Source organism: Anguilla rostrata, chromosome 1, assembly GCF_018555375.3.
Source record: "Anguilla rostrata isolate EN2019 chromosome 1, ASM1855537v3, whole genome shotgun sequence".
In the NCBI taxonomy this organism is placed as follows: domain Eukaryota; kingdom Metazoa; phylum Chordata; class Actinopteri; order Anguilliformes; family Anguillidae; genus Anguilla; species Anguilla rostrata.
In genome coordinates, this window is record NC_057933.1 from 50,067,116 (window position 1) to 50,092,249 (window position 25,134).

General features: G+C 52.1%; 1 protein-coding gene across 4 annotated transcripts in view; it reads left to right on the forward strand.

The window, feature by feature from the left end:
• The window catches only part of LOC135257716 (intermembrane lipid transfer protein VPS13B-like), a 302,540-nt gene that overhangs the window by 33,534 nt on the left and 243,872 nt on the right, over positions 1 to 25,134 (forward strand). For all 4 annotated transcript variants that reach the window (XM_064340776.1, XM_064340785.1, XM_064340767.1 and 1 more), the window contains 11 exons: positions 3,938 to 4,105; positions 4,422 to 4,603; positions 5,006 to 5,180; positions 10,990 to 11,261; positions 13,243 to 13,338; positions 14,870 to 14,992; positions 15,104 to 15,241; positions 16,580 to 16,667; positions 19,527 to 19,721; positions 22,320 to 22,489; positions 23,541 to 23,735. In XM_064340776.1, coding sequence (XP_064196846.1) covers positions 3,938 to 4,105; positions 4,422 to 4,603; positions 5,006 to 5,180; positions 10,990 to 11,261; positions 13,243 to 13,338; positions 14,870 to 14,992; positions 15,104 to 15,241; positions 16,580 to 16,667; positions 19,527 to 19,721; positions 22,320 to 22,489; positions 23,541 to 23,735 — 1,802 coding nt within the window. The remainder of the gene's footprint in view (positions 1 to 3,937; positions 4,106 to 4,421; positions 4,604 to 5,005; positions 5,181 to 10,989; positions 11,262 to 13,242; positions 13,339 to 14,869; positions 14,993 to 15,103; positions 15,242 to 16,579; positions 16,668 to 19,526; positions 19,722 to 22,319; positions 22,490 to 23,540; positions 23,736 to 25,134) is intronic.

A 25,134-nucleotide genomic window follows, 5' to 3' on the forward strand; every position in this document is an offset into this window, starting at 1 on the left:
CCTGGGCCAGAGGGGATCACAGAGTTTTATAAAATGATTTGAGCCACTCTTGTTTTCTTTTTTGCAACATTCAGTAACGTGTGTATATCAAATTCTTCATCAGTATCTCTTAGAGAATCCTTAATAACTCTGGTGCATAAAAAGGAAAATGTCTTCTGTGTTGCAATTACAGACTAATTTGTTTTACTAATCTTGGTAGCAAAATATCAGCTCAAATCTTAGAGAAACAGATGTTTAACCCTGACTGGGTTTATGGAAAATAGGTATGCCCCAGGCAATACAAGGAAACTTTTTAATGTGAGATTAGTTTTCCTCAAAGTTTCATTTTTATAGTATATAAGTCCCTATGCAGTATATGACCTCTTATGGTTTCTTTCCCCATTTGGTATACTTTGGATCACTGTGGCTGCTGTTGGCTCGTTTGACCAGTTTAGCCATTTTGAACCAGCATTCACCAAAACCGCTTCTTCAAACCAATCTGCCACGTGTGTATTTTCTAACCGTATGCTTCAAAACTCTAAACTGAATAAATCCTCTTAAATTGCAGCCATTATAAGAGAGCTGCGGAACTCTGCATCTAGGTCTCTCAGCATTGGGCTCGCATTGCCTTTCTTTACAAAGTGCTCAGACCACGGAAGACTCATTTAGATTAATAGCCGCTGTCTGAGGAGTGGCGTAGCTTCCCGCTGAAACATGGCGAAACGCACGCGGACATGGCAGCGAGTGCAGCCGCGTACGTGCCATTGGCTGCTCTTAGGCTTACGTGTAATAAACTCCAGCAGTCCTGTAAAATCCCCATCCAGTGCTACTGTGGTCCTGGTACAGAGGTCTGCTTTGAATGTAAATACTTGTAATACTGGGTCTTTGCTGAGCTTCTATCCCTGGCGGTGGGGTGGGCTTAGTTAATGAAAACTATCTCACTGTTTTCCACACTTCACCCTACAGCTATGGTTAGACCGTTAATCAATTTTAGGTGTGAAATGGAAGCAGGCTTAACCACTAATCTGCAATTAAATTAAAAATGTAGTGCATTGTGTCAACAGTCAACTTGGCTTTGCTTTCAGGTTTTGAGCTTTAAATAACTCAACTTTGGCCATCTGGAAAGCCTCTATAACGTATCACCTAATAACAGCTCATGGAAGACAAATAAAAAAATTCTTCAGCGATGTAAAAGGGTTTTTAATATTTAGTGAATTATACAGATTGCTTGAAAGATGGTGTTATACAGTAGTCAGTAGCCATACACTGTATTTAAAATGCAGCTATTTTGGTAGTAACAGGAATTTAACTTTTTAATAGAAGTCGAGAACGAACAGAAAGTATACATGCGTGTGCATGTACCTACACACACTGTGTACGTATGTATCCTATGATGCCCTTCTCTGACTCGTCAGTCTTTTCCCTTCCAGCCCAGTAATTGGCACTGCTAATAGCTGCTAATACTTTCCGTATACAGGAAAAGGCCGGCATGGACAGTATAGTATTTCTTTCCTGTATTGCACTGAGGAGAGTACTTGGCTTGTGCTGGGAGCGCATAAAGGAGCTGCTTTTTCCACTCATTTTATGGCTGAGCAGTTTTAAGTGGGCTCCTTCCCTGTGGGCCGGCGCACAGGTGCTGACTGTGTCAATTGTTTACAGAAGTTTGGGAGCCGGGCGCGGTGGCCGGCGGGAGAGGGGGCTCCGAGCGCCGCGCGGTGCAGCCGCCCGGCCTAAAATTGGATCCAGAGGCGGGCCGGCGGGGGGCGGAACGGCGGGTTTTACTGCCCCCGGTCCGCAGGTGCGCCGGGCCGTCTCCCGGGCAACGCCGGCACGGCACAGACCTGTTTTAAAACACACAGGCTCTTCCGCTTTATTTGGGCTTGTCCCTGTGCTAGGAAGGCCTGCATCTGACATTCTCAGACTGGGAACATTGTGTCGTTATTTACGCAGTACATGCGCAGATATAGATGCATGTTCAGCTGTTGCACTACCTCTGCAGTACTGCTTCATCTGCTGTTCTTCCTACTACTCCATGTGCTCTGCTCTGCCACTAGCACCACCGTCTCATTGGCCGATTCTGTCCTAATACTCCTGTTCACGCTACTCATACTCTCGTAGCCGTGTTCTTGTTGCACTTGTTGGGTCTGCAGAACTGTGGTCTGTGGTGGTCCCTGAAGGACTTCCTGTTCTTCCTTATGTTCTGGTCATGTGACCCCCCTCCCTTTGTCACACGGCGGTTACGTTCCGTGAGGCGTTTTAGCTAAGTCACATTTGAGACCCCTGAGTTCGTTACAGGAGCAGCGGAGCGGCTGAATCACCCCCTGCGTACACGCCGCCGTCCGTCCTCGCTAAGGACGCCGTTCCAGGGTTGCCGTGATTTTAATTTCTGTCACGCTCGTGGCGAGATGTGTAGATGCAGGAAGGCAAACATTTAGCTTGGAAAAATAAGGAAAAAGCATTAAAGTTTTATACGCTTAACTCCGAGCGGCTGCGTTTAACAGTACATGGGAGGAATGAATAATGCCGCTGGTCCCGCGGTTAAGAGGATTTATTGCTGTATATTTTCATATTTTACAGTTGAGAGTCCCCTGTCTGTAATATTTTAAGTTCTTTCTTGCTTTGTTGAGTAATGACCTTACCATGTATGTTTTTGCTCGCAAGCTTCTGTTTCTTTGCATCGGTGCTCCATTAGAAGTGACTGGTAGCCCTGCTGGATTGCGCCCCCTGGCCCCTTCCCTCCGGCCCTGCTGAAACTCAATCAGGGGGCTGCGATCTCTCTCTCTCTCGCACGTCCCGCGCAACTGCAATTAGCGTTATGTCAGCCCAGCCCGGGTTTATGTGCCCGCGCGAGCTCCTCCTCGGTGTGACTCGACTGGCTGATCACTGGATGCCCGCGACCTGTTCGGCGTGAATCAGACACTTCTTGCGCCATCACTTTGTCTGTCCAACCACATCAGTTTATGTCTGGGTGGATTTGTGACATGCAGATTTTTTTCCCTGCAAAAAGTAGAAATATCCACAAAAAATTCAGAAAATTGTGTAAATTCAGTTGTAACCTTGGGAAAACATTTTTAAAATGTCACATTTGTGGGTGCGTGTATTGTTGTAGTAGATTTTTATTTCATTTTCATCACATTTTAGCTTTGTAGAGATTGGAAGTTGCCTGTACTGTACTGTGTCCATCCGACTCTCAAAGAGTAGTTCAGCTTGCCTGTTTTTCATCCTTGCCCTACTAATGATTGCAATTAATTGCACTGTACCTTATGAAGAGCTCTTCTAGGATGCAAAAGCATATAAAAAGGTATTAAGAACGCAGACTGCTTCTTCTCTCAGCAGCCTGTGAGGAATGTAATAAGTCATCGTGGCCGTGCCTGGGCCCTGCTACAGGAGCTGCGTCGCTCCAGGCCTGTTTCTGATCCAGCGCAGTGGGCCATCCTGTCTGCGGAACGCTGCCATTGTGTCAGGGCACAGGAAGCGCGGCGTGATGTACGACGCAGCCCAGCCGCTGACTTATTAGAGGTGCGGGGGGAAAAAGCGCCATCATCGCGGCCTCTCCCCCTCCCGCCGCGGCCCTCGGGCCGCCCCTGGGCCCGCCTGCGCATACCTCCGGGCTAAACTGGACCCCGCTTCTGAGGGAAGAGGAGCGCTCTTGCGAGATCCATAAATCTGCGGGAGATTTGTGGCGCTGGCCTGGCTGGTGCGCGGAGCGGGGCTGTTTTCTTACGGGTCTTCAGCTCGTTTCACGGCTCGCGTCCGAGGGATACGCCGTGGCGAAGAATAACATGTCAGGCCCGGGGCGTATTTACGAGCGCGCGCGGGGACCCGGAGGGGTGAGCGCCTGAGGCCAGGCTCCCGGGGAATGCAGGCTGTGAGTGTGTGGGGGGGGGGGTCGGGGAGGCGGAGCTCTGTCTCTATGGTAACCGCCCCTGTCTCCGCCCCCCCCTCCCCTCCCCTCCAGGGTACGTGCAGAGCCTCATCAGACGCGTAGCCAACAACGTCAACATCGTGGTGAACAACCTGATCCTGAAGTACGTGGAGGACGACATCGTGCTGTCCGTCAACATCACCTCGGCCGAGTGCTTCACCGTGGACGACTTCTGGGACCGCGCCTTCATGGACATCTCAGGTGACCCGCCGCGGGCTGTCCTCAGAGTAGCGCGGATTAATGGCTTTCTTTCACCGCCTCAGCCGAAGACAAAATGGCTTTGCCAGATGCTCATCATTTGTTGATTGACAGGCTCTCGCTGCAGTCAGCGATCCTGTAGCTCTCAAGAACCTCCCCTTTCAACCGTGATGGTGTTTAAAACTAGGCGCTCTGCAATATGTCATCTTTCCCAGCTTCTCATGTTTGAAGTAGAGTCAGAGGTAATTGGGATTTACTGTGAGTGCCTCTCTCTCTCTCTCTTACTCACTTTGTCTCTCTCCCCCCTCTCTTTTGAAAGCTCCCGATTTGGTGCTGCGGAAGGTGATCAGTTTCTCCGACTGCACCGTCTGCCTGGATAAGAGGAACGCCAGCGGGAAGATTGAGTTCTACCAGGACCCCCTGCTCTACAAGTGCTCCTTCCGAACCCGCCTGCACTTCACTTACGATAACATCAACTCCAAGATCCCAGCTTTCATTAAAGTGAGAACCCCAGATTGACCTTCTCCCCCTCTGGGCAAAGTGCCATGCAGTGTGTCTCTCCTGCACCCGAGATGGAAAGCATTAAACATGGCTGACCGGGCATGGCAGCGTTAATATTTAAATTTCTCCCTGTCTTCAGTAATATTTTACACCTAGGTCTCAGAATGGTTTCCTCTCCACCAACTGTTTTTTTTAGAGCCAGTTCTTGTGATCTGGTCTCTGAGCACCATTTTAGTGAGTAACTGCACTGAAAGATAGTTTTAAGAGGCGTAGTAATTGCTGTACGTGCGCATCTTAGGTTTATGTTGCCAAATGCAGTCACGCGATGGTAGACATTTGCAGGATGTTGTGTGCTCTGTCTGTGCTTTGGGCTGAGGGATCTGTGCTGTCTTTGCTGGGCAGATCCAGACCATGGTGGAGAGCCTGAAGCTGTCCATCACCGACCAGCAGCTGCCCATGTTCATCCGCATCATGGAGCTGGGCATCGCCCTGTACTACGGCGAGATCGGCGGGCCCAAGGAGGGCGAGGGCGAGGAGGCGGGCGTCCACGCCAGGGAGACCGCAGTGAGCATGCCCAGTGAGTAGCCCCTGAACTCACTGTTTCTTGGTGGGAGTATTTTAGCCAGGCGTTGTACCCTAAAGACTGTAGTGTTTCAGTGCCCTGGTAGGTACACTGCCATTGCACCCTCGAAAAAGGTTTGCTGCTTTGCTTCAGGATATATCCAGCTGCATGATCAGCTAGCTAGATGGACAGTATCTAAAAAACAATGCTGTGTGAGTCACTCTGGATAGGCGTGTCTGCTAAATGTCTGCAATGTAAATAATGAGCGCATGATCAGCAACGGGATGTCGAGCGTCACTTGACCACGGCATTGACATGTCATGCCAGTGTTTTCTTCACTAAGAAAGGCGGTGCCCGTAATGCCATACATGCTGCTGCCATCTGCGCTGGGCGGTGAAAAAAAAAACAGAAAAGGAAATAGAGCCCACCTGTCTTTCACAGGAGAAAAAAATGTTGGTTCCCAAAAAATGTTGCAACCCTAACCCCCCCCTCCTACCTCCGCGTTAGAGGGAAATTACGAGCTGGTACTACCGAACCCTAAACAGTCCTCGTCCCGCGCCCCGGCCCCCTCTGCAGACCCCGGAGAGAGAGGAGGAGAGGGCTGCTCTGTGTCCGTAGGGTGATTTACGGAGGGAGACGTGGGCAGCGCCAGCGGGCCGCTGGTTGGCGTGGGCTCAGTGCCGCGCTCGGTGCCGGGTGTAAGACTCGGTGTGGCGCTGGTGCTGCGCGGGACCGGGAGAGAGAGTTAGCGCGCCGTGAGCAGGACGCGCGAGAGGAGAACCCGCTCTGCAGCTCGAGCGCTCGGGATCGCGTTACGCTTCCGGAGCGGCCCGCTCGCCGGGGAACGCTGGTTCCAGCGGCTGATTTACGCGGCGCGGCGGGCCTGCGGGGGACCCGAGCGGCGTTCTTGGCGTCTCCCTCGTGGGCGGAGCCCCGCGTAACGCTCCGCTACTGTAAGAGTATCGCTCGCGCTCTCAGACAGCGGAGAGTTATCGCCGCGGTCTCCGCTCGCTGGGGGGAGTGGGGGGGGCATTAATAGGCCGTGACTCTTAATTGGTTCTTTTTACTGCAGCTGTTTTTTTTCTTTCTCCAAATGGAATATTTATTTTCCACACGCAAGTGCTTTCCTTTGAACCGGAGGGATGAAGTAGAAGCCGTTTTAGCGGTTTCGCGCTCGCGTGTTTTTCGTGCAAACGTCTCTGGTCTCAAAAGGAGGAATTCACACAGGTTATTTTAAGTTCACGTTTCCCTTCTTCAAAAAAAATTGGCACTTGACTGCGTTCGGTACACACCTGCCAGTCATCCGAGCAGCCCGAGGACAGAGCGCATCGAGGCCTGTCGGAAACCTGGACGGCTCGCCCGCCGCCGCGGACCTGTCCGTCACCACAGGAAGAATGCGAAGCACGAGAGAGGAAAAAAAAGAGAGAAAGCGGAGCTGGGTGAAGAGGCTGAGGTGTGGGAGGTGCGGAGCTGGGTGAAGAGGCTGAGGTGTCAGAGGTGCGGAGCTGGGTGAAGAGGCTGAGGTGTCGGAGGTGCGGAGCTGGGTGAAGAGGCTGAGGTGTCGGAGGTGCGGAGCTGGGTGAAGAGGCTGAGGTGTCGGAGGTGCGGAGCTGGGTGAAGAGGCTGAGGTGTCGGAGGTGCGGAGCACGGGGTGACCGTGTTTGGTTTGTAAGAGAGATGGCTCCTCCCTCCCTCTGAGGCCTGTGGGACTGAAGAGGCTGAAGCCTGAGCCTGAGCCTGGCTGGCTCTAATCAGTGCAGCTGAAGGGAAAGATGTGTTTAACCAACCATAATGTGTTTAATTCTGATTTGGAATGGGCTGGATTACAGCAGTACGTGTCTGTGGTGGAAATCCCGACCCCCGTCCTGCTATGCTGCAGGGCGTGTGGGTCTTCGTAATCGCAAAAATGGATTATTAAATTAAAATGGCTTGCATCGTCAAGTCGCTTTACCCTGTTTCTTGGTTCTAAGTTGCTGTTTTTTAAGGCAAAAACAGAGTCTAGCTGACTGTGTGCCTCTCCAGGACCTGTGACAGGAGCAGTGTCTCTGCTGCTGGCTAGTAGGAGCTTTTTTCTCCTTAGGACCGCAGGACTCCCGCTCTGTTGAAGTCAGGGAGTCACATGGGCTGTATATGATGAGAACTGACCAGGGCTTCACCTCAAGGTCAATTAACGCCAACATTCTCGAATAACCGACCAGTCAGTCAGACGGTTAATAAAATCGGCTCGTGAATCGTCTTTTATTCTATACTTATTGTCTTTACTGTCAAATTATCGCAGGCTGCAGTAGCGTGCACCATTTCCCCTTATTAAAAGAGAAAAAAGTTTCAGTGCAATTACTTTGTGCAACTGTGGAAAAAGCGGTCTCTGACGCTTGTAGAAGAGCTTTGAGCGTGCAAAACTTTGTAAACATGGAGGGACATCTACTGGCTCTCCTGGGCACTGCCTGCTGTAAGAGAACAGGTAAGGTAGAGCAGCCAGGTGAGAGCACAGAGAGGTAGAGCAGTCAGGTGAGAGCACAGAGAGGTAGAGCAGCAGGTGAGAGCACAGAGAGGTAGAGCAGCAGGTGAGAGCACAGAGAGGTAGAGCAGCCAGGTGAGAGTAAGAAAGGTAGAGCAGTCAGGTGAGAGCACAGAGAGGTAGAGCAGTCAGGTGAGAGCACAGAGAGGTAGAGCAGTCAGGTGAGAGCACAGAGAGGTAGAGCAGCAGGTGAGAGCACAGAGAGGTAGAGCAGTCAGGTGAGAGCACAGAGAGGTAGAGCAGTCAGGTGAGAGCACAGAGAGGTAGAGCAGTCAGGTGAGAGCACAGAGAGGTAGAGCAGTCAGGTGAGAGCACAGAGAGGTAGAGCAGTCAGGTGAGAGCACAGAGAGGTAGAGCAGTCAGGTGAGAGCACAGAGAGGTAGAGCAGCAGGTGAGAGCACAGAGAGGTAGAGCAGTCAGGTGAGAGCACAGAGAGGTAGAGCAGTCAGGTGAGAGCACAGAGTGATAGAGCAGCAGGTGAGAGCACAGAGAGGTAGAGCAGCAGGTGAGAGCACAGAAAGGTAGAGCAGCAGGTGAGAGCACAGAGAGGTAGAGCAGTCAGGTGAGAGCACAGAGAGGTAGAGCAGTCAGGTGAGAGCACAGAAAGGTAGAGCAGTCAGGTGAGAGTAAGAAAGGTAGAGCAGCCAGGTGAGAGCACAGAGAGGTAGAGCAGTCAGGTGAGAGCACAGAGAGGTAGAGCAGTCAGGTGAGAGCACAGAAAGGTAGAGCAGTCAGGTGAGAGCACAGAGAGGTAGAGCAGTCGTGCCAAGGTGGAGCAGTAGAGCACAGAGAGTAGAGCAGTCAGGTGAGAGCACAGAGAGGTAGAGCAGTCAGTGAGAGCACAGAGAGTAGAGCAGTCAGGTGAGAGCACAGAGAGGTAGAGCAGTCAGGTGAGAGCACAGAGAGGTAGAGCAGCCAGGTGAGAGCACAGAGAGGTAGAGCAGTCAGGTGAGAGCACAGAGAGGTAGAGCAGTCAGGTGAGAGCACAGAAAGGTAGAGCAGTCAGGTGAGAGCACAGAGAGGTAGAGCAGCAGGTGAGAGCACAGAGAGGTAGAGCAGTCAGGTGAGAGCACAGAGAGGTAGAGCAGCAGGTGAGAGCACAGAGAGGTAGAGCAGTCAGGTGAGAGCACAGAAAGGTAGAGCAGTCAGGTGAGAGCACAGAGAGGTAGAGCAGCAGGTGAGATCACAGAGAGGTAGAGCAGCCAGGTGAGAGCACAGAGAGGTAGAGCAGTCAGGTGAGAGCACAGAGAGGTAGAGCAGCAGGTGAGAGCACAGAGAGGTAGAGCAGTCAGGTGAGAGCACAGAGAGGTAGAGCAGTCAGGTGAGAGCACAGAGAGGTAGAGCAGTCAGGTGAGATCACAGAGAGGTAGAGCAGTCAGGTGAGAGCACAGAGAGGTAGAGCAGTCAGGTGAGAGCACAGAGAGGTAGAGCAGTCAGGTGAGAGCACAGAAAGGTAGAGCAGTCAGGTGAGAGCACAGAGAGGTAGAGCAGTCAGGTGAGAGCACAGAGAGGTAGAGCAGTCAGGTGAGAGCACAGAGAGGTAGAGCAGTCAGGTGAGAGCACAGAGAGGTAGAGCAGCAGGTGAGAGCACAGAAAGGTAGAGCAGTCAGGTGAGAGCACAGAAGGGTAGAGCAGTCAGGTGAGAGCACAGAAAGGTAGAGCAGTCAGGTGAGAGCACAGAGAGGTAGAGCAGCAGGTGAGAGGGCAGAGAGGTAGAGCAGTCAGGTGAGAGCACAGAGAGGTAGAGCAGTCAGGTGAGAGCACAGAGAGGTAGAGCAGCAGGTGAGAGCACAGAAAGGTAGAGCAGTCAGGTGAGAGCACAGAGAGGTAGAGCAGTCAGGTGAGAGCACAGAGAGGTAGAGCAGCAGGTGAGAGCACAGAGAGGTAGAGCAGTCAGGTGAGAGCACAGAGAGGTAGAGCAGTCAGGTGAGAGGGCAGAGAGGTAGAGCAGTCAGGTGAGAGGGCATGCTGCAGGTTGCATGCTGCACGTAAGTGAAGGAGCTCTGACACACAGCCTACCTGAAGGCAGCTCAGACACTCCGCTAACACTCCCCATCCGTCATCCCCCGCCCGCTCTTATTACACACTCATATTTGTGTGAAGGGTTTTGACTGCGCAGAAACCGTATGGAAATCTCACACCTGGACGGTCACAGAGCCTGAGACTGCCTCTCCTTGCCGGGATTAACACTTCAAAGCCCTCTGCTGCTGGAGGTTTGATCGTCCCGTGTTTTAATTTTGATTTATTTTGTGTTTCTTCACAAAAGTCAGACCTATAACTCGTCAGGCAGTGCTGGATGTGGAAAGGGGATTAAGTTGTGGCCCTGACACCTCAAAGACTGTCTCGGGGGGGGATAAAGGAGGGCGGGGGGCGGGGAAGGAGAGCTTCAGCACAGGATTTCCAACTGCCAGTTTGCAGAGTGAAAGATTTAATTAAAACATGTCATAATTTTGTCTGTTAAGCCTGTGGGATTCCGCGGCGGTGACCTCACGGACAGTGTTGTTTTCTCTGCCCGGAGTGGAGTTACACATTCTTGCGTGTTGACATCAGCTTCCCCCCTCTCCCGGCGCGTGGAAACAGACACGGCGGGACGGGGGTTCGGAGGTCGGGGGCGGGGGAAGGCGGATTCGGTCCTCGCCGACCCCGCTCCCCGGTCCCGGCCCTCGCTGCGTCCCGCTTCAGTGCGTGACCCCGTCCCCCGTCCTCATGGTCCCGATGAAGACAGAAGCGTACAAACTCGTCGGGAGCTCGGTTTCCTGCCCCAGAGGGGTGCGATTGCTGTCGCTGTCCCCCCCGGCTGTGCCCCCTCCTCTCTACGGGGAGACTAGACCCTCAGCCCCACTCCTGACCAACAGCTACTGAGACATCTCTCATGCACTCAGCTTCATACATGAACACTGTCAACAGCTGAAGCAGCTAACCGCCTCCCAGAGCATCAAACCACACCCTAACCCCTTACTTCTGTTATGACTCCCGCGTCCGAATTGCAGCGTCATGTTTTCTGTTGTGACATCAGCTTCTGAATTTCAGCCTCATGTTTCTGTTATTTCAATTTGTATGATTCACTGTGAGAAAGATACTGGTTTGATTACTGTTTTGTGTGCTTGGTGCAGTTTGTACTGTCACTGAGAACGGCTGGTAGAGCCGACTCTAAATCCCACACCAGAGGTTGAAATTAATGTGCATCCAGTCAGATATTGTGACTGACGGGTCTTTGAATTGGGGAGGTGTTGACTTTTGTGCTCGCTTTACGGGTTCGCCGGGGGTGGGGCTGGAGGGCGTGTCTGAGGTGTGCTCCTTCCGCAGGTGTGGAAGGCGAGGGGGAGGCCAAGGCCCTGGGGGGGCAGTACCCGAACCCGGAGCTGTACGCGCAGGGCGGGGAGGATGACGAGCAGGGCTGGGTCTCCTGGGCGTGGTCCTTCGTGCCCGCCATCGTCGGCGCGGGCGAAGAGGAGGGTGAGGAAGGCTACTACCCGGAGGGGGAGGAGGGAGCCCCCCGCAGCCCCCAGCAGCACACACCCAAGGACCCTGTGGTGTCCATAGGCTTCTACTGCACCAAGGCCTCCGTTACGTTCAAGGTAAGGCTGGGCTTTCCAGTGGGAAAAGGAAAGCGTGTCCTTCTGCTGTTTAAAGTAACTTTTAACTGAGGAAAGGAAAAGCAGCCATTTTGTTCATTCCAGTTCATTCTGAACACACACTCTGTGGTGGAAGGGTCATGAAGAGTCACTCAAGAGTGGCTTTTAAGGGTTCTCAAACGTCAGTCAGTCAGAGAAAGATGAAGAAACGTGATGTTGAAACGCTGCAGCCTCGGCCAGAGATTCTGTCTACCATCGCCTCGGCCGTTTGCTTTCCGTTTGTATTCATGTACGCATGTGAATGTGCTGTTTTCTCAGTCATTCCAAATTGGGCTTTTTGTTTCGGGGAAAGGGTGGGTCACATGCTCTCTCATATCCCATCTGCGCATTAAGCTTTTAAACATTACTAAACGGTACGGGAACTCTCTAGAAAACAGATACGGGCAGTGACTCCTGCTTATTTCTGAGAATATTAGGAATTCATATGCGTGGGGTCGTATTTCTGCATTTACATGGGAGGGTCGGACTCATGCCAGGAAGGAACCCAGCAGTTTTCTAATAATGTTTAAAATTGTTCTTGTAGTGTTTGAATTCTTTTAATCAATGAATTGCCTTTCCTCTGGAGTAATTGCAGACAGCTGAGGGCTCTGGGTTTTTTTCTGAGGTATTTGGCTGTGGAATTCGGCTTTGAGCGTCACCATGCGAACCTGCTTTGGACACGACTGTGAAACGTGAAATAGAGGCATTTCAGAACCTGATGGTTACCTCCTTAAATCATAAAAAACATGAATAAATCTGAAATAATTGGCAATTTACTGAATGGCGAACACAGGCACGTACAGTTGATTGGAGAAAGGAAAAAGGAAAGAAAAGAAAAATTTGGTATTTGTTCCATATGCGGTCAATTCACCTGTCTGTACATTGCATTATGGATAACTCATTTCAGAGCCCAACAAGTGTGTGATTCTTAATAAATTCTGCTTATTAACGTGCAGAAAAGGATTTGTGGCCTCTTGCTGGAACAGACACACTGTAGCGCAGTAGGGGCTCTGTACAGTAGTGTCGGTCGCTGTTTGTATAAAGATTATGGTGAAGAGGACAGAAAGAATGTTATGAGTGTTGGCAGCGGTAGCTTCAGTCTGGGGATTTCCAGAGACTGGGCTTGCTTCTGTTTAGTTGTCAAGGGGTTGAGCTGTAGGTCTGGCTCTTCAAAGTAAAAAGAGGCCATGTCGTTTGTGGGTAAAACACAGGGAAGTGTTAGATGGGCCCGCAGTCAGAGGCTCCTAGCACAGCAGTGAAAGTGGTACAGCCCCCACCGAATGCCGCCTCCCTCCTGCTCTCCGGAGCCGGGCCTCGAGCATTCGCGACGTTCCCCATGCGTGATTAAAACCCGCGAGCTGTAGGCCGGTCCGTGGCGGTGTCCAGCGCGTGTGATTAAAGGCCGCTCCATCGCGGCGGCGCTGTGGGCGGCGTTCCTCGCGCGTGATTGAAACGCGCGTGCGTAATAAGGCCCAGCTGCTTCCCTCCGCACCTGCTTCCTGTGCGAGAGGAAAACCGGGGCCGCCGCTCCCGCCGAACCTCGGTCCGGACCCTCGCCGCCGCGTCGTCTTCAGGTGACCTCGCGCCCTCTCCCTCCTCTGCGCTGACCTCATCGATGACGCCCCGGGTCGTGACTCGCCTCTCTCGGCTGCTGGCGGGGGCCGCTTGTTTTCTCAGAACCCGCCAGCACACACAAGCTCTCTGGAACTGCACCCGAAACTGCCTGGGGCTGTGGCTCTTCAGCTGGAGCTTTGTTCCTTTGCCCTGACTGACTGACTGACTGACATTTTAAGACTGAGAGACACTCAAGTGCCTCTTGATGACCCACCTTCTGTTGGAAGCCACAGAGAGTGTCTATAGAGAGGGTTTTGTCACACTGAAGTGAAGTCTCTGCAGTGCACTTTGCGTTATGAGCTGATCCCTGTGTGAACTGATCTCTGAACAGCTGACGGAGACGCAGGCTGAGAGCAGCTACTACAGCCCCCAGAAGGTGAAGTCCAGAGAAGTGCTTTGTCTGGAGCAGGAGGGAATCACCATCGAGGTAGGATCGACCGCGCCGGGACCCTGCCGTTATCGCTAAAACAGATTCCCGCCATCCCCGCGGGCCAAGTAGCCATCTCCATTTATTATTCCCTTTTTATTATCTCCTTATTTTTTTACATTCAGAGAAATTCACTGTTGGAAAAGAGCTTTAAGTCATGCTCAGGATGTTCATAACCATCATTCCAAATCACTAATGCGTCCAAGCCCTTTCCAGATTCTCTCCACCCCCCCCCGGCGTTCAAATATTTTTATACCATGTTCTCTGGGATACTGATTACCTGGTTGGAGGACAGTTCCCGAGCGTTCCAGCAGATGTGAGAACCCAGGGCCGTTTCCAGGCAGCGTCTTAATTTATGCCGCTGGAAGGGGAGCCTGCAACCGAATATGGAGCAGAGCGGCTGGGAGGGCCGGTCAGCCGCCGCAGAAGAGCAAAAGCAGAGCCCGTAATTACCGTGTGGTGAAGCGCGCTCTTATTCGCTGGCTGTCTGGTTAGCGGCCTGGTAAAGCGAGCCACCTGCTGCGGGGCGGGGCCGAGGCCCACGGTCAGGCCGCACGCGGGGGAGGGAGCGAGGCTGCAGAATGCGCCGGGCGCCGCCCCTTTTCTGCAGTTATGGGTCATTTCTGATAGGCCGTTAAATTACTGTTCTTAACAAAGCTGGGAATCTGGTAAGTGTCAGTTAATTAAAAAAGAAGAAAATCCTAGAATAGAATGCTGTGGTCATTTTAAAATTTGTTAATTCAATTTCAGTAAATTTTTGAAAAATGGAAGTTTCCCCAATGTCAGGACCACATTTTATGGGGAACCGATGCTGATCTTTTCAGGTCCCCATAACGGCATCTTCCTTTTGAGATAAATTCCTTCACTATGACAGGAATTTTTTTTTCTATCTCCTGGTGTATTTTATATAGGCTTCTGCTGCTTTGGAACTAGGATTGCTAAAAAAAAAGACTTTTTGGTGGTGATTTTAACTCATTTAAACATGCGCACTACATGAGTAATTCAATGTAAACAAATGAAATTGAATTTGAAACAGTTGTTTATCTTTATGCAGCGTAGCTAACCAAATTTGAAATGTTTTAGCAAGACGCCGCATCCTCCAGACAAATGGGTCAAAAGGGAACGGCAGCTCTGTCGAGTTACATTCAGAATAATGTCCACGAATGGCTGCAGCTACCTAGCAGAGGCCATAAACACAAACGGGAGCCATTTCGGTGCGTTTCTGCATCCGATGCACAGAAACATTAATGTATTCATCACAGACCCTTGAATGAGTAGAATTCAGATTGAAGATTAGGAAGTGGACACTTGACGTTCACTGAACTACGTCTGTGAGCTGCCAGCTGTTGGTGGCGTGCCTGCTGGCATGTTGTAAGACCTGGACCGGCTCAAACTTGTGCGCATGAGGAGATTGTTTGCAGCTCCGTACAGGCGACGGAGCCAGACCCTTTTGGCCGTTATCTCCAGTTTCCTGCGGTGCTGTACGTGTCTGTTCTGCTGGCCTGTAAAGCCCTGGCTCTGTCCATCCCAGGTGCTCATGATGGGCGAGCCCTTCTTCGACTGTCAGATCGGCATCGTGGGCTGCCGAGTGCTGTGCCTGAAGAGCATCATGGGAGTCAAGGACTTTGAGGAGAACATGAACCGAAGCGAAGAGGTACGTCGAGGTGACACGTCGTGTCAAAGTCTGCATCGTTTGGGAAGTCTACAATAGAGTGAATTTCTAACTGTGAACCCTGTCATCCTCTCCCCCCACCTTCCGCCACAGGATGCTGTGTTCTTCAGCTGTGGGGAGAACCTCAGCAGCAAGGGGATGACCTACCTGACCAACTCCCTGTTCGACTACCGCAGTCCGGAGAACAACGGGGTCCGAGCCGAGTTCATCCTGGATGCCAATCACCACAAGGTCTGCCACACGCCCTCTGTCTTGCACATCCGCCCCCCCCCTCTTCCCCAACCCCGCAGCCTGTTCGGATTCAGAAGCTCCATGTCCATCTGACACTCCGCCAAAACAATATGGCTGCTCTCTCGGGTTCTCCAATTTTCTCAGGCTTACACCATCAGCCTTCTGAAAGGCACTTCATCGATTACCAATTATTTATTCATTGGGTAAGACTAATTTCTCCAGATTGTCTCAGATAACTTGCATCATAAGAACTATCTACCTGTGTGGACTTCCTTCCTGTTATCAGACTGATGGCTTTAAGGGAGTCTTCTAAAGAGGTTGCTAATGGGCCCTTTGGTTAGTCATCATGGTTAGTCATTCCCTGCTGGTCTCCAGAAGTCTCTCTTCATTGAGAGAGTGATGTGTCCATTTGTTTGAGCAGGTAGCCTAGAGCCACGGAGGTGCTCTCATGGCTCATGGAGTCCCATCTTATCAGCCTCTTTGGGCAGCGGACCCCACCCTCAGACACCTGCTCACACACCGGGTCAGATAAGGCGTGGGGCGTAACGGGTGACAGCATTGGCCTATCACAGGCCCCAGTGATTCGGTGCCTGCAAAGGCTGACGTCTTGATTTCACCCTTCCTGAGACCTCTCTTGTATTTTTAAAAATGTGTTTATCATTTATTATATTGAAAGGATAGTCTTATTGAGGTTAAGCATTTCTTTCTCGGGGGAGGCTTTGTTATGGAGACTGGCGATGTGTAGTGTTCGCCATTTTGGCACGGCTTTAGAATCTAAGTGTTCGCTTCCTCTCAGTACTCGCGTGCATCTGTAGAATGATTTATGTGCTGTTTCTTTGCTTCTCAACAACCGGTATACGATGAAATTATATGTACGCACGCTATACATCATTTCAGATCTTTGTGAAACACGGGTCATTCATTTGAAAAGGAAACGTACTAGTTTTACATTGTACAATTTTTGGGAAAGAAAGGATTACATTTTCCTCAAGAGCTTGAGAAATCCCACAAATGCTTGCGAGACTCGTTAGCTGAGGTCTAATATGTAACGCATCACTCATTAACTCCCCTCCCTGACCCCCCCCACCAAAAAAAAGAAGACAATAGGAGGGTTTGCTGAGTTTTCTATGGGGCTCTTCCCCTTGTTTGATGTGTAATTGAAGTGGCATTACCTACCTGCAGAAGGGCTGGTGGGAGATAACCCTTGTTCCTTTGGGTGATAAGCCCCTCAGTGAGGGAGCGCAAACTCAGGCCGGCGTATCCGCCCCCCCAGGCCCGGCTCTCCCGGGCCCCGTCCCGTGCGCAACCCGAACCCTGTTTGCCTTGTTTTGTTGGCAGGAGACCTACACGGAGATAGCCGGCATGCAGCGATTCGGAGCTTTCTACATGGATTACCTTTACACAATGGAGAACAACAGCCGCAAAGGTATTGTACCCCCCCCCCCCCCCAATTCCCACCCCCGTGTTTACCCTCCCTCTCAAACGGCACGGACAAAGAGCTCCTCTTGTTTCAGTGCGTAGCCACCTGGTCCTTGACCTCGCTGTCCTCTCCGTTACCCCAAACTTACCTGGAGGCCAACTGTCAGGGGTACTTAGCCTGCCCCGGCACATATTTGACTTTCTTTCTCCTGCGTTTTGATACATTTGTCTTCGTTTCTCCTTTTCTTTTTCCCTTTTCTCCTCCGCTTCGCCGCGGCTGTTGAGAAAGTGAGGGCGCGCATCGGGTGTCACTCTCTCCCGACGGCAACCGCTGGCCTGTGATTTTAGCACGAGTTCCAGAATGCTTGTTCGGTCGGGTTCTGACTAAACAGGCAAAATTCTACAAATTCACAGATAAAGAGCGCCCCCACCCCCCCACCTACAACTCTTTGTAATCATGTATTTGGCCCCTCAGCTTTAGGCCCCTTGTGTGTAGGAACACAGGAATTCAGGTAGATGTAAGTAGTTGCCTTTGTTGCAGAGTGTCTGTCGCCATTCATGGACAAGAAATTCAGTACCTTGAAAAAGGTTCTTTTGCCTTTGTTACTTGAACATTTTTGTTAAGTACACATTAAAATGATTAAAATCCTATTAATTAGTTCAATATTCATGAGCAGCCATATTCATTATTAAATATTTGTCATTCATTATTTGCATTTTGTGCACTTTGAAGTCGTTACCTTCTGGCATTCATTTGGTTGTCCATAGCACTGCTTGGAAAATCCATACCACATTGAGTCACAGTACGTTTGAATGGTAAATGATGGCTTTCGCCAGCGATGGCCATGCATCACCACAAGGGCTGTGTAAATACACGGCCATGCGATAATCATTCTCCTGGCACAGCGGTTTGTTTTCTTAGATTTCATCCGTCCATCTGGTTATCTTTGGCTGATATGCGGAGTGGCCTCCCTTTAAAAAAATTTTTTTTTTTTAAGAGAGCCAATGTATTCGGGGCTGATTAAAAGCCGTCATTGTCGCTCGCCTAACACCTGTTGATTTGTGGAGTGACGCTACCTAAACACGCGCGACAGAGGCTCCTTTCTTTCCGCGGCCCGCTCAGGAAGTGAGGACGCGGCGAAGCCTGTAGAGCCGCATATCTGGCTAATGAAGGCCCTGCTTTACAGTGAAGCTGCTTCCTCCCGGCGCTCCCGCGCCCTCATTGCTCCTCCTGACTGGGCGATCAGTTTTTGGGCCCCCTGTCACCCCTCAGATAAGCATCTAAATTAAGAAAAACAGAGATGTTGTCAGCCTCAGCTGTCAGACTAATTTTTTGACGCTCGGATAACATGTCGGTTTTCGCCTTTTTTTGGGAGCGCTAAATTACTACCCCCCTCCCCCAACCCCCCTCGCCTCCCTTCAGACTGCCTCCTAGTCATTATTACCCCTCCTTCAGTGAGACTATCCCGTGTCAACCAAACAAATTGGGTTGCCGTTGCCACCGGACTAAGATAAACTTCGGGTAAACGTAACGCGAACTTGCGAATCGCCGCTCGCCGCTGACTTCACGTCAGAGCAATGCGGGCCGTGAGAGGGAGAGAGCGAGAGAAATGGAGATGCTTCTAATTCTTTAAATCCCAGCTAATTTCAATCCTTCAGCCCTTCATCTGGCCCTGACCGTGGCCATATGTTTGATATTAGCCCCTAATCCATCTCGGCCAACGGCGCTGAAAACGGGAAGAGGAAGCGGACTTTTAATCTCAAAAAATCAAGTAGGAATTCGAACCCTCCGTGCGCCCGAAATGAAATTCCAGCTCGCCCCTCTGAACCCTGAAATGTGTTCCGTGTAGCGGAATGTATGTAATGGGACTGAGGCGAGCGTACCTTCCCCCCCGCCCCCCCCGCACTTTTAATTTATCTCGTTTTATAGCGGAGAGCGGAGGGTTTAGGGCTCGTTCTGTTGCGCGGCGCTGAATGAGGGGACAGCTGGGTGAAAGCGTAGAAGTGTGGAATATTCATCACCAGAAGGGCCGCCGCCCCCCTTTCACAACTTCTGTTTCCTCTCTGCAGTTCGGCTGCAGGCCTACAGATGTCTCTCTAGGCGACAGAGCCGAACGGCTATAAATCAGACGACCTGTCAGTTGTTCTGGTGTATGAAAGCGCATACCTGTCATTAATATGACTGTTCGGCCCTTATGCCGATGGCTAGCTGCGCTCCGCCATCATGTGACGAATTGGCAACATTCAATAAAAGGCTGATGGGCGGACCTGAGCGAGTGTTTCCTGCAGCGTGTCTGTCGTTACGCGTGTTGTGAGTCTGGATTTGTGGTTATTCTCTGCTGTGGGGGCGTCCCTGCCTTTGTAGCCGTGCTCCATACCGCTGCTCTGTGTCTGTCCTCTCAGTGTCTGTGTTCTGACTGTCAGTTCTGGATTTTTATATAAATGATGTGCCAATTATTGAATACCATATTTTGTACTTGTGCCCTGCATGTCTGTTTTGTTACTCTGTCCTGTGCTCTGAGTGTCTGTTCTGTTACTCTGTCCCGTGCCCTGAGTGTCTGTACTGTTACTCTGTGTCTGTGCCCTGTGTGTCTGTACTGTTACTCTCTCCTGTGCCCTGAGTGTCTGTACTGTTACTCTGTCCTGTGCTGCATGTCTGTGCTGTTACCCTCTGTCTGTGCTGAGTGTCTGTACTGTTACTCTGTGTCTGTGCTGAGTGTCTGTGCTGTTACCCTCTGTCTGTGCTGAGTGTCTGTTCTGTTACTTGGTGTAAGTGCTGAGTGTCTGTGCTGTTACTCTGTCCTGTGCTGAGTGTCTGTGCTGTTACCCTCTGTCTGTGCTGAGTGTCTGTGCTGCTGTGTTCCAGACTGTGTAGGCCAGCAGGACTTCTCCCCGGTGGGCAGGGAGGAGGCGCCCCTGCCGGTGCAGGAGACCTCGGTGAAGAGGCTGGTGGTGGGGCCGCTGGACGTCCGGCTCCACAGCAGCGCCGTGCACCGCCTCCTGAAGATGGTGGCGTGCGCCCTGGACCACGAGTACGAGCCCTACTGCAGACCCCAGCCAGGTGAGCCGGAACCTTCCGTCTGCTCCGCACCAGTACACCTGCACCTATTTCCTCAGAAACACGTGTTACCTTTCCACTTCATTACAGTGCAAGCACTGTACCCTATGCACAAAATGCAGTGTGATTGTAATGCACTTTCTTCTATTTTTTTCTTTTCAAACTCTTCTCATAGTCTCTTTCTCCTTTGAAAGCTGGCTGCATCCTTAGCACAAGAATTTGTTTGGCCGTACTAAGGCTGCAGAAGCACGCGCTGTCTCCTGGTGTTTTTTTTTGTTTTTTTTTTTTGCGGCCAACGCATCGCATTACTCTCCGTGACACGTCCATTCATGTGAACAGCTGAAGCGCGGAGTTGTGGGGTGGTGAAAAGCGCAAGCGATAAGGCTCGGGGCTGAGGGAGGACCGCCTGTCGGCTCTGCGTCCGCACCCCTCTCCCACCGCGGGAAAGCGCGTAGCTGTCCGCACCGCGCGTTTGGCAGTCTCACGAGACAGTGATGCACTGCAGGATTCTGGGATTAGGGATGCGTGGCCTCGCTCCGCTATCGCTGCGGACGTTAAACGCGCATTAGCGTTGCAGTTTGTCGTTTTTTCCCGGCGGGTCCGCCGATAGCTCAAGTAAGCAATTTCGATGTGGCGTCCATGGCTTACGCAGGTGCTTTTTCGCTCACCCCGCCTTTTGATTGGATGCACACTGGGATGTTTGGAAAGCTGCTTTTGGCGTTTGCCGAAAAAGAAATTTTTTGGGGGGGAAATTGGTCCTGAATTTACTAAAACCGTAACATCCGTTGCTTTCTATTATTTGGGCATCTGTTATAAATACAGTAATTAGCTGAAGTCGGTCTGTTGTTTTTGACATTGTGTAAGAATGCTTTCCGGCTCGGGACCAAGGCGAAGGAATGAAGGAGTGACGCACTCTGAGGAACGTGCCATCCGGCTGGAGGTGGAGCAATGTGGCCCCCAGGCCGGGGGGGTTGGGGGGGTCTGCTTGTCGCACGTAGGTCGAGGGCGGGAGATTGTGATTTCTCTAGCTCCCCCCCAACCCCATCCAACAGCTCAGGAAGAGCCGCTCTCCAGAAACCAGTGCCAAATTGGCCTGGGCCGGCCGCCTCTAGTTTAATAAGATCTTGCCCTGTTTAGTGTGTCCCGGTTCCAAATAGCAAATTACTTACAGTGCCGCTTGTTTGTTTTGAGCGCGCATGTGTGTGTTTGTGTTGCTGAAGGACAATATTTAATAAAGGGGCAATTCCGCAGTCGTGTCCGTGACAACAAACATGGAAATAGCGAAGCTTTTCTGTCCGCGACACCTTTTCTTTCGCCCCGTGGTTCGTTCTGGGGAAGCGGTCCGAGCTGAGTGATCCGGTGAAGCTGAGCCGTTTGGCAGAGAGTCCGACGGACCCTGCCAGGGAATCCGCGCAGCCGCGAAACCCGACGTGCCCTCCCGCGGGCTGCCTGATCAAACCCCCGGCCCCCTCCTGCCCCCTGTCGGGCTCTGAGCTCTGCTCTTCCCCCTGAATGGGCTCTGAACCCTGCTTTTTCCTCTCTGTTATCGGGCTCTGAACCCTGCTCTTTCTCCTGTTATCGGGCTCTGAACCCTGCTCTTTCCTCTCTGTTATCGGGCTCTGAACCCTGCTCTTTCCTCTCTGTTATCGGGCTCTGAACCCTGCTCTTTCCTCTCTGTTATCGGGCTCTGAACCCTGCTCTTTCCTCCCTGTTATCGGGCTCTGAACCCTGCTCTTTTCTCTCTGTTATCGGGCTCTGAACCCTGCTGTTTCCTCCCCGTTATCGGGCTCTGAACCCTGCTGTTTCCTCCCTGGTATCGGGCTCTGAACCCTGCTGTTTCCTCCCTGTTATCGGGCTCTGAACCCTGCTCTTTCCTCCCTGTTATCGGGCTCTGAACCCTGCTGTTTCCTTTCCCTGTTATCGGGCTCTGAACCCTGCTGTTTCCTCCCTGTTATCGGGCTCTGAACCTTGCTGTTTCCTCCCTGTTATCGGGCTCTGAACCCTGCTGTTTCCTCCCTGTTATCGGGCTCTGAACCCTGCTCTTTCCTCCCTGTTATCGGGCTCTGAACCCTGCTCTTTCCTCCCTGTTATCGGGCTCTGAACCCTGCTGTTTCCTCCCTGTTATCGGGCTCTGAACCCTGCTCTTTCCTCCCTGTTATCGGGCTCTGAACCCTGCTCTTTCCTCCCTGTTATCGGGCTCTGAACCCTGCTCTTTCCTCCCTGTTATCGGGCTCTGAACCCTGCTCTTTCCTCCCTGTTATCGGGCTCTGAAAACCCTGTTGTTTCCTCCCTGTTTCGGGCTCTGAACCCTGCTTTTCCTCCTGTTATCGGGCTCTGAACCCTGCTGTTTCCTCCTGTATCGGGCTCTGAACCCTGCTGTTCCTCCCTGTTATCGGGCTCTGAACCTCTTCTCCGTATCGGCTCTGAACCTGCTGTTTCCTCCCTGTTATCGGGCTCTGAACCCTGCTCTTTCCCGTTAGGCTCTGACTCTTCCTCCGTTAGGCCTGACTGCTTCCGTTATCGGGCTCAGAACCCTGCTGTTTCCTCCCCGCCTGCCTGAATGGGCTCTGAACCCCGCTGTTTCCTCCCCGTCCATCACAGACACGGTGGAGGAGAGCCGGCCCCCGCCCAGCCCCGAGGAGGTGGCCGCCCTGGAGGAGTTCATCCCCACGCGTCTGACCTGCCTCACGCTGCTCAAGGTCAACGTCTCCGTCTCCATGGCCGAGTTCAACCTGCTGGACGGCCTGCTGCCCGTCATCCTGGGACAGAAGGTGACGCGTCGCCCCCTACAGGACGCTGCCGCTGCTGCGTTTGCGTTCCTGGGCCACAGAGCCACAGGGCAGGCAGTTTCCCCTTCACACTAATTCATCGACCAATTAGAGCGCTTGATTACGGTTAACTCATCTCGTCTGCTTCCTTGGGTCTGGGCTGCTTTATTGATTCCATTTTGAAGGTCAAACAAAAACCAGCAGACCCTGTGGCTCTCCGGGCCCAGGACTCCTGCGTTCGATAACTGCATTATAAGTGTCTTACAAAGCACCTTGGGCCACTCTGTAGAAAATAATACCGGGGATTAATACGGTAATAAAACCCAGAGAAAGCACTTGGCAAACCACGCCAAGCTCTCAGAAACAGACTTCGTGAAAGGCAAGGTCATTTACTTGTACTCCGTGCAAGCACCCAAAACCTTTCTGTGGAGTTGACTTTCTCCCAAAATAACGTACAGCTTGGCGTACATGTTGGATGACAGGTACGCTCGGTAATTTTCCACAGGCCCTGGGTCTGAAGAGCGGCTTCGGTCCTGGAGGGACCTGCTGCTCCTCTGCATTACCTCAAATCACAGGAGCTTGATTACGCCGTTATGCGAAAGCAGTGCAGTTCTGTACAACAAAGGAGCACAGGAAATGATCCTGCCTTCTGTAGCTGAGAGGTTACTGTAAAGCATACAGGCCCCCTGGCTTTGAAATGCATGTGGTCGCGTTGCACAACCAGTACAGCGGCGGTGGGAGCCTCTACGCAGACTCCCGCCACCCAGTCTGCTTGGAAGCAAACATGAAAGTGGCGTAACACGGAGAACAGGGAACAGCTGCCCTCTCTAACCCGTAGCGGCTTCCTCCCTAAACCCACAGGCTACCGTCAGCTTCAGCGGGAAGACCAGATAGACGCAGGAAATGGTCTCAGCGGTGTACCCACAGCGGTGATTAGAGGGCTGTGTGGCTGAGCGAGTGAGGCCTGATGAACTGCTATGCTAGCGTGAGGTAGCTGCAGGTGGGTAATGGTGCTCAGTGATAATGGCGTAGTGTGTGTGTTCTCTTTCTGTAGACCTCCACAGCCCCGGCGAGCGCGCCGGCGTTCCAGCCCGTGAGGCCTCTCCCGGCCGTTTGCATGCAGGTGGACAAGGTGAACCTGGAGCACTCGGTGCCCATGTACGCCCCCGAGCTGGTCAGCACCGTCAGCAGCCTGAGCCAGCCCTCCGACAACCTGCTGCACCACTGCTACACCCACTGCTACCTCAAGGTGAGGGGCAAGCCTGCTGTACCGTACTATACCTGCTGTTACATGGTGAGAGGTCGATATGTCAGTGTCATCACAGCCTCATGGTGAGTGAAAGTATGAGAGACCAGCCCATTGCATCACTGCAGCACCCACTGCTGCTGTACTTCAGTGAGAGATTAGCCTGGTTTACTGCCCTACACACGAGTGCACACACACACACACACACACACGCGCGCATGCACACACACACACACACACGCCCACACACACGCACGCACACACATGCACTCATTTACGCACGCACGCACACACACAAACAAATCTGTACTTGAAGGGGAAAGCACTGTGCTAATTTTCAGACTTTTCACACTGTCTCACTGCCTGCTCAGGAGTCATTCCATATGCTCTGCTCATTCCCAGTCAGGAGCAGCAATGGAAAATACAAATGAGTCCTGACATAACACATTCTCTAAGTGCGGTCCCTGTCAAACACGTCCGTCAAATGCCCGCCCTGAAATGTATGAATCCAGAATTCTGGATGCTTTGATCTCGTGTTCCGTTATTGAATAGCAAATCAAAGCATTCCTGCGATTAGCAAAGTTGAAATGGAATTTTTCTAACTCGTGGAAACAAAAATGATTAGCTGGCGTGTTTTTGGTAGGCGAGTTACTTGCCTTGAGTTTGTTTGTGATGAAGTGTTATTGGACCGCTTGAAGCGGTGTTATTGTTCGAAAGCGCAGCCCGGGGAAGCGTTTGTAGTTTCTGGAGAGCGAGTGGTGTTGCTTACACAACACATGCTTGCGCAGACAGGTGTTTACACTGGAGTGCTCTGATGCTGCTTAGTGCTCACGCTGTTTATAAGGGTGGAGATGCAGGGTTTGTCCTCTCGGTGCCCGTTATGAGACGGGGTCGGTTCTGAATGCGGGCTGTAATGGCACCATTACAGCTTTTCGAAGGGAAGGCCTGAAGTTCCGTGTTTGGCATCGAGCCGAGCGGTTGAAATTCGGCCCGTGGCGTCGGCCCAAGGGCGTTCTGAGCGCACGCAGATATCCCGTACGGCCGCGGCGCTGGCGCTCCCTCCGGCTCGCTCCCGGTGCCCGCTGAAACGGGGCCATTTTCCGAAGCCTTGAGGATGGAAGCGCCGAGCGGCCATCGCCGAATGCCTAACCGCTGCGCTAATCCGGGGGGCGGGGCCGGCGCTGGTGATGGACGGCCGCGCCGTGTTTTTCTAAGGCCGCGATGTTTGCCAGGTTTCTTGACAGCCCTTATCAGCGGGTCAGCTCGGGGTTAATGTTCAGCCGCTGGGGTCAGGCCGAGAGCGACCCCCCCCCCCCAGGTTTCCCCCCCCCCGGTCACGGCTCTCGGACCCACTCTCCTCCGGCCACCCCGGCTCTCTGTGACGCAGGGCTGACGTAGCGGT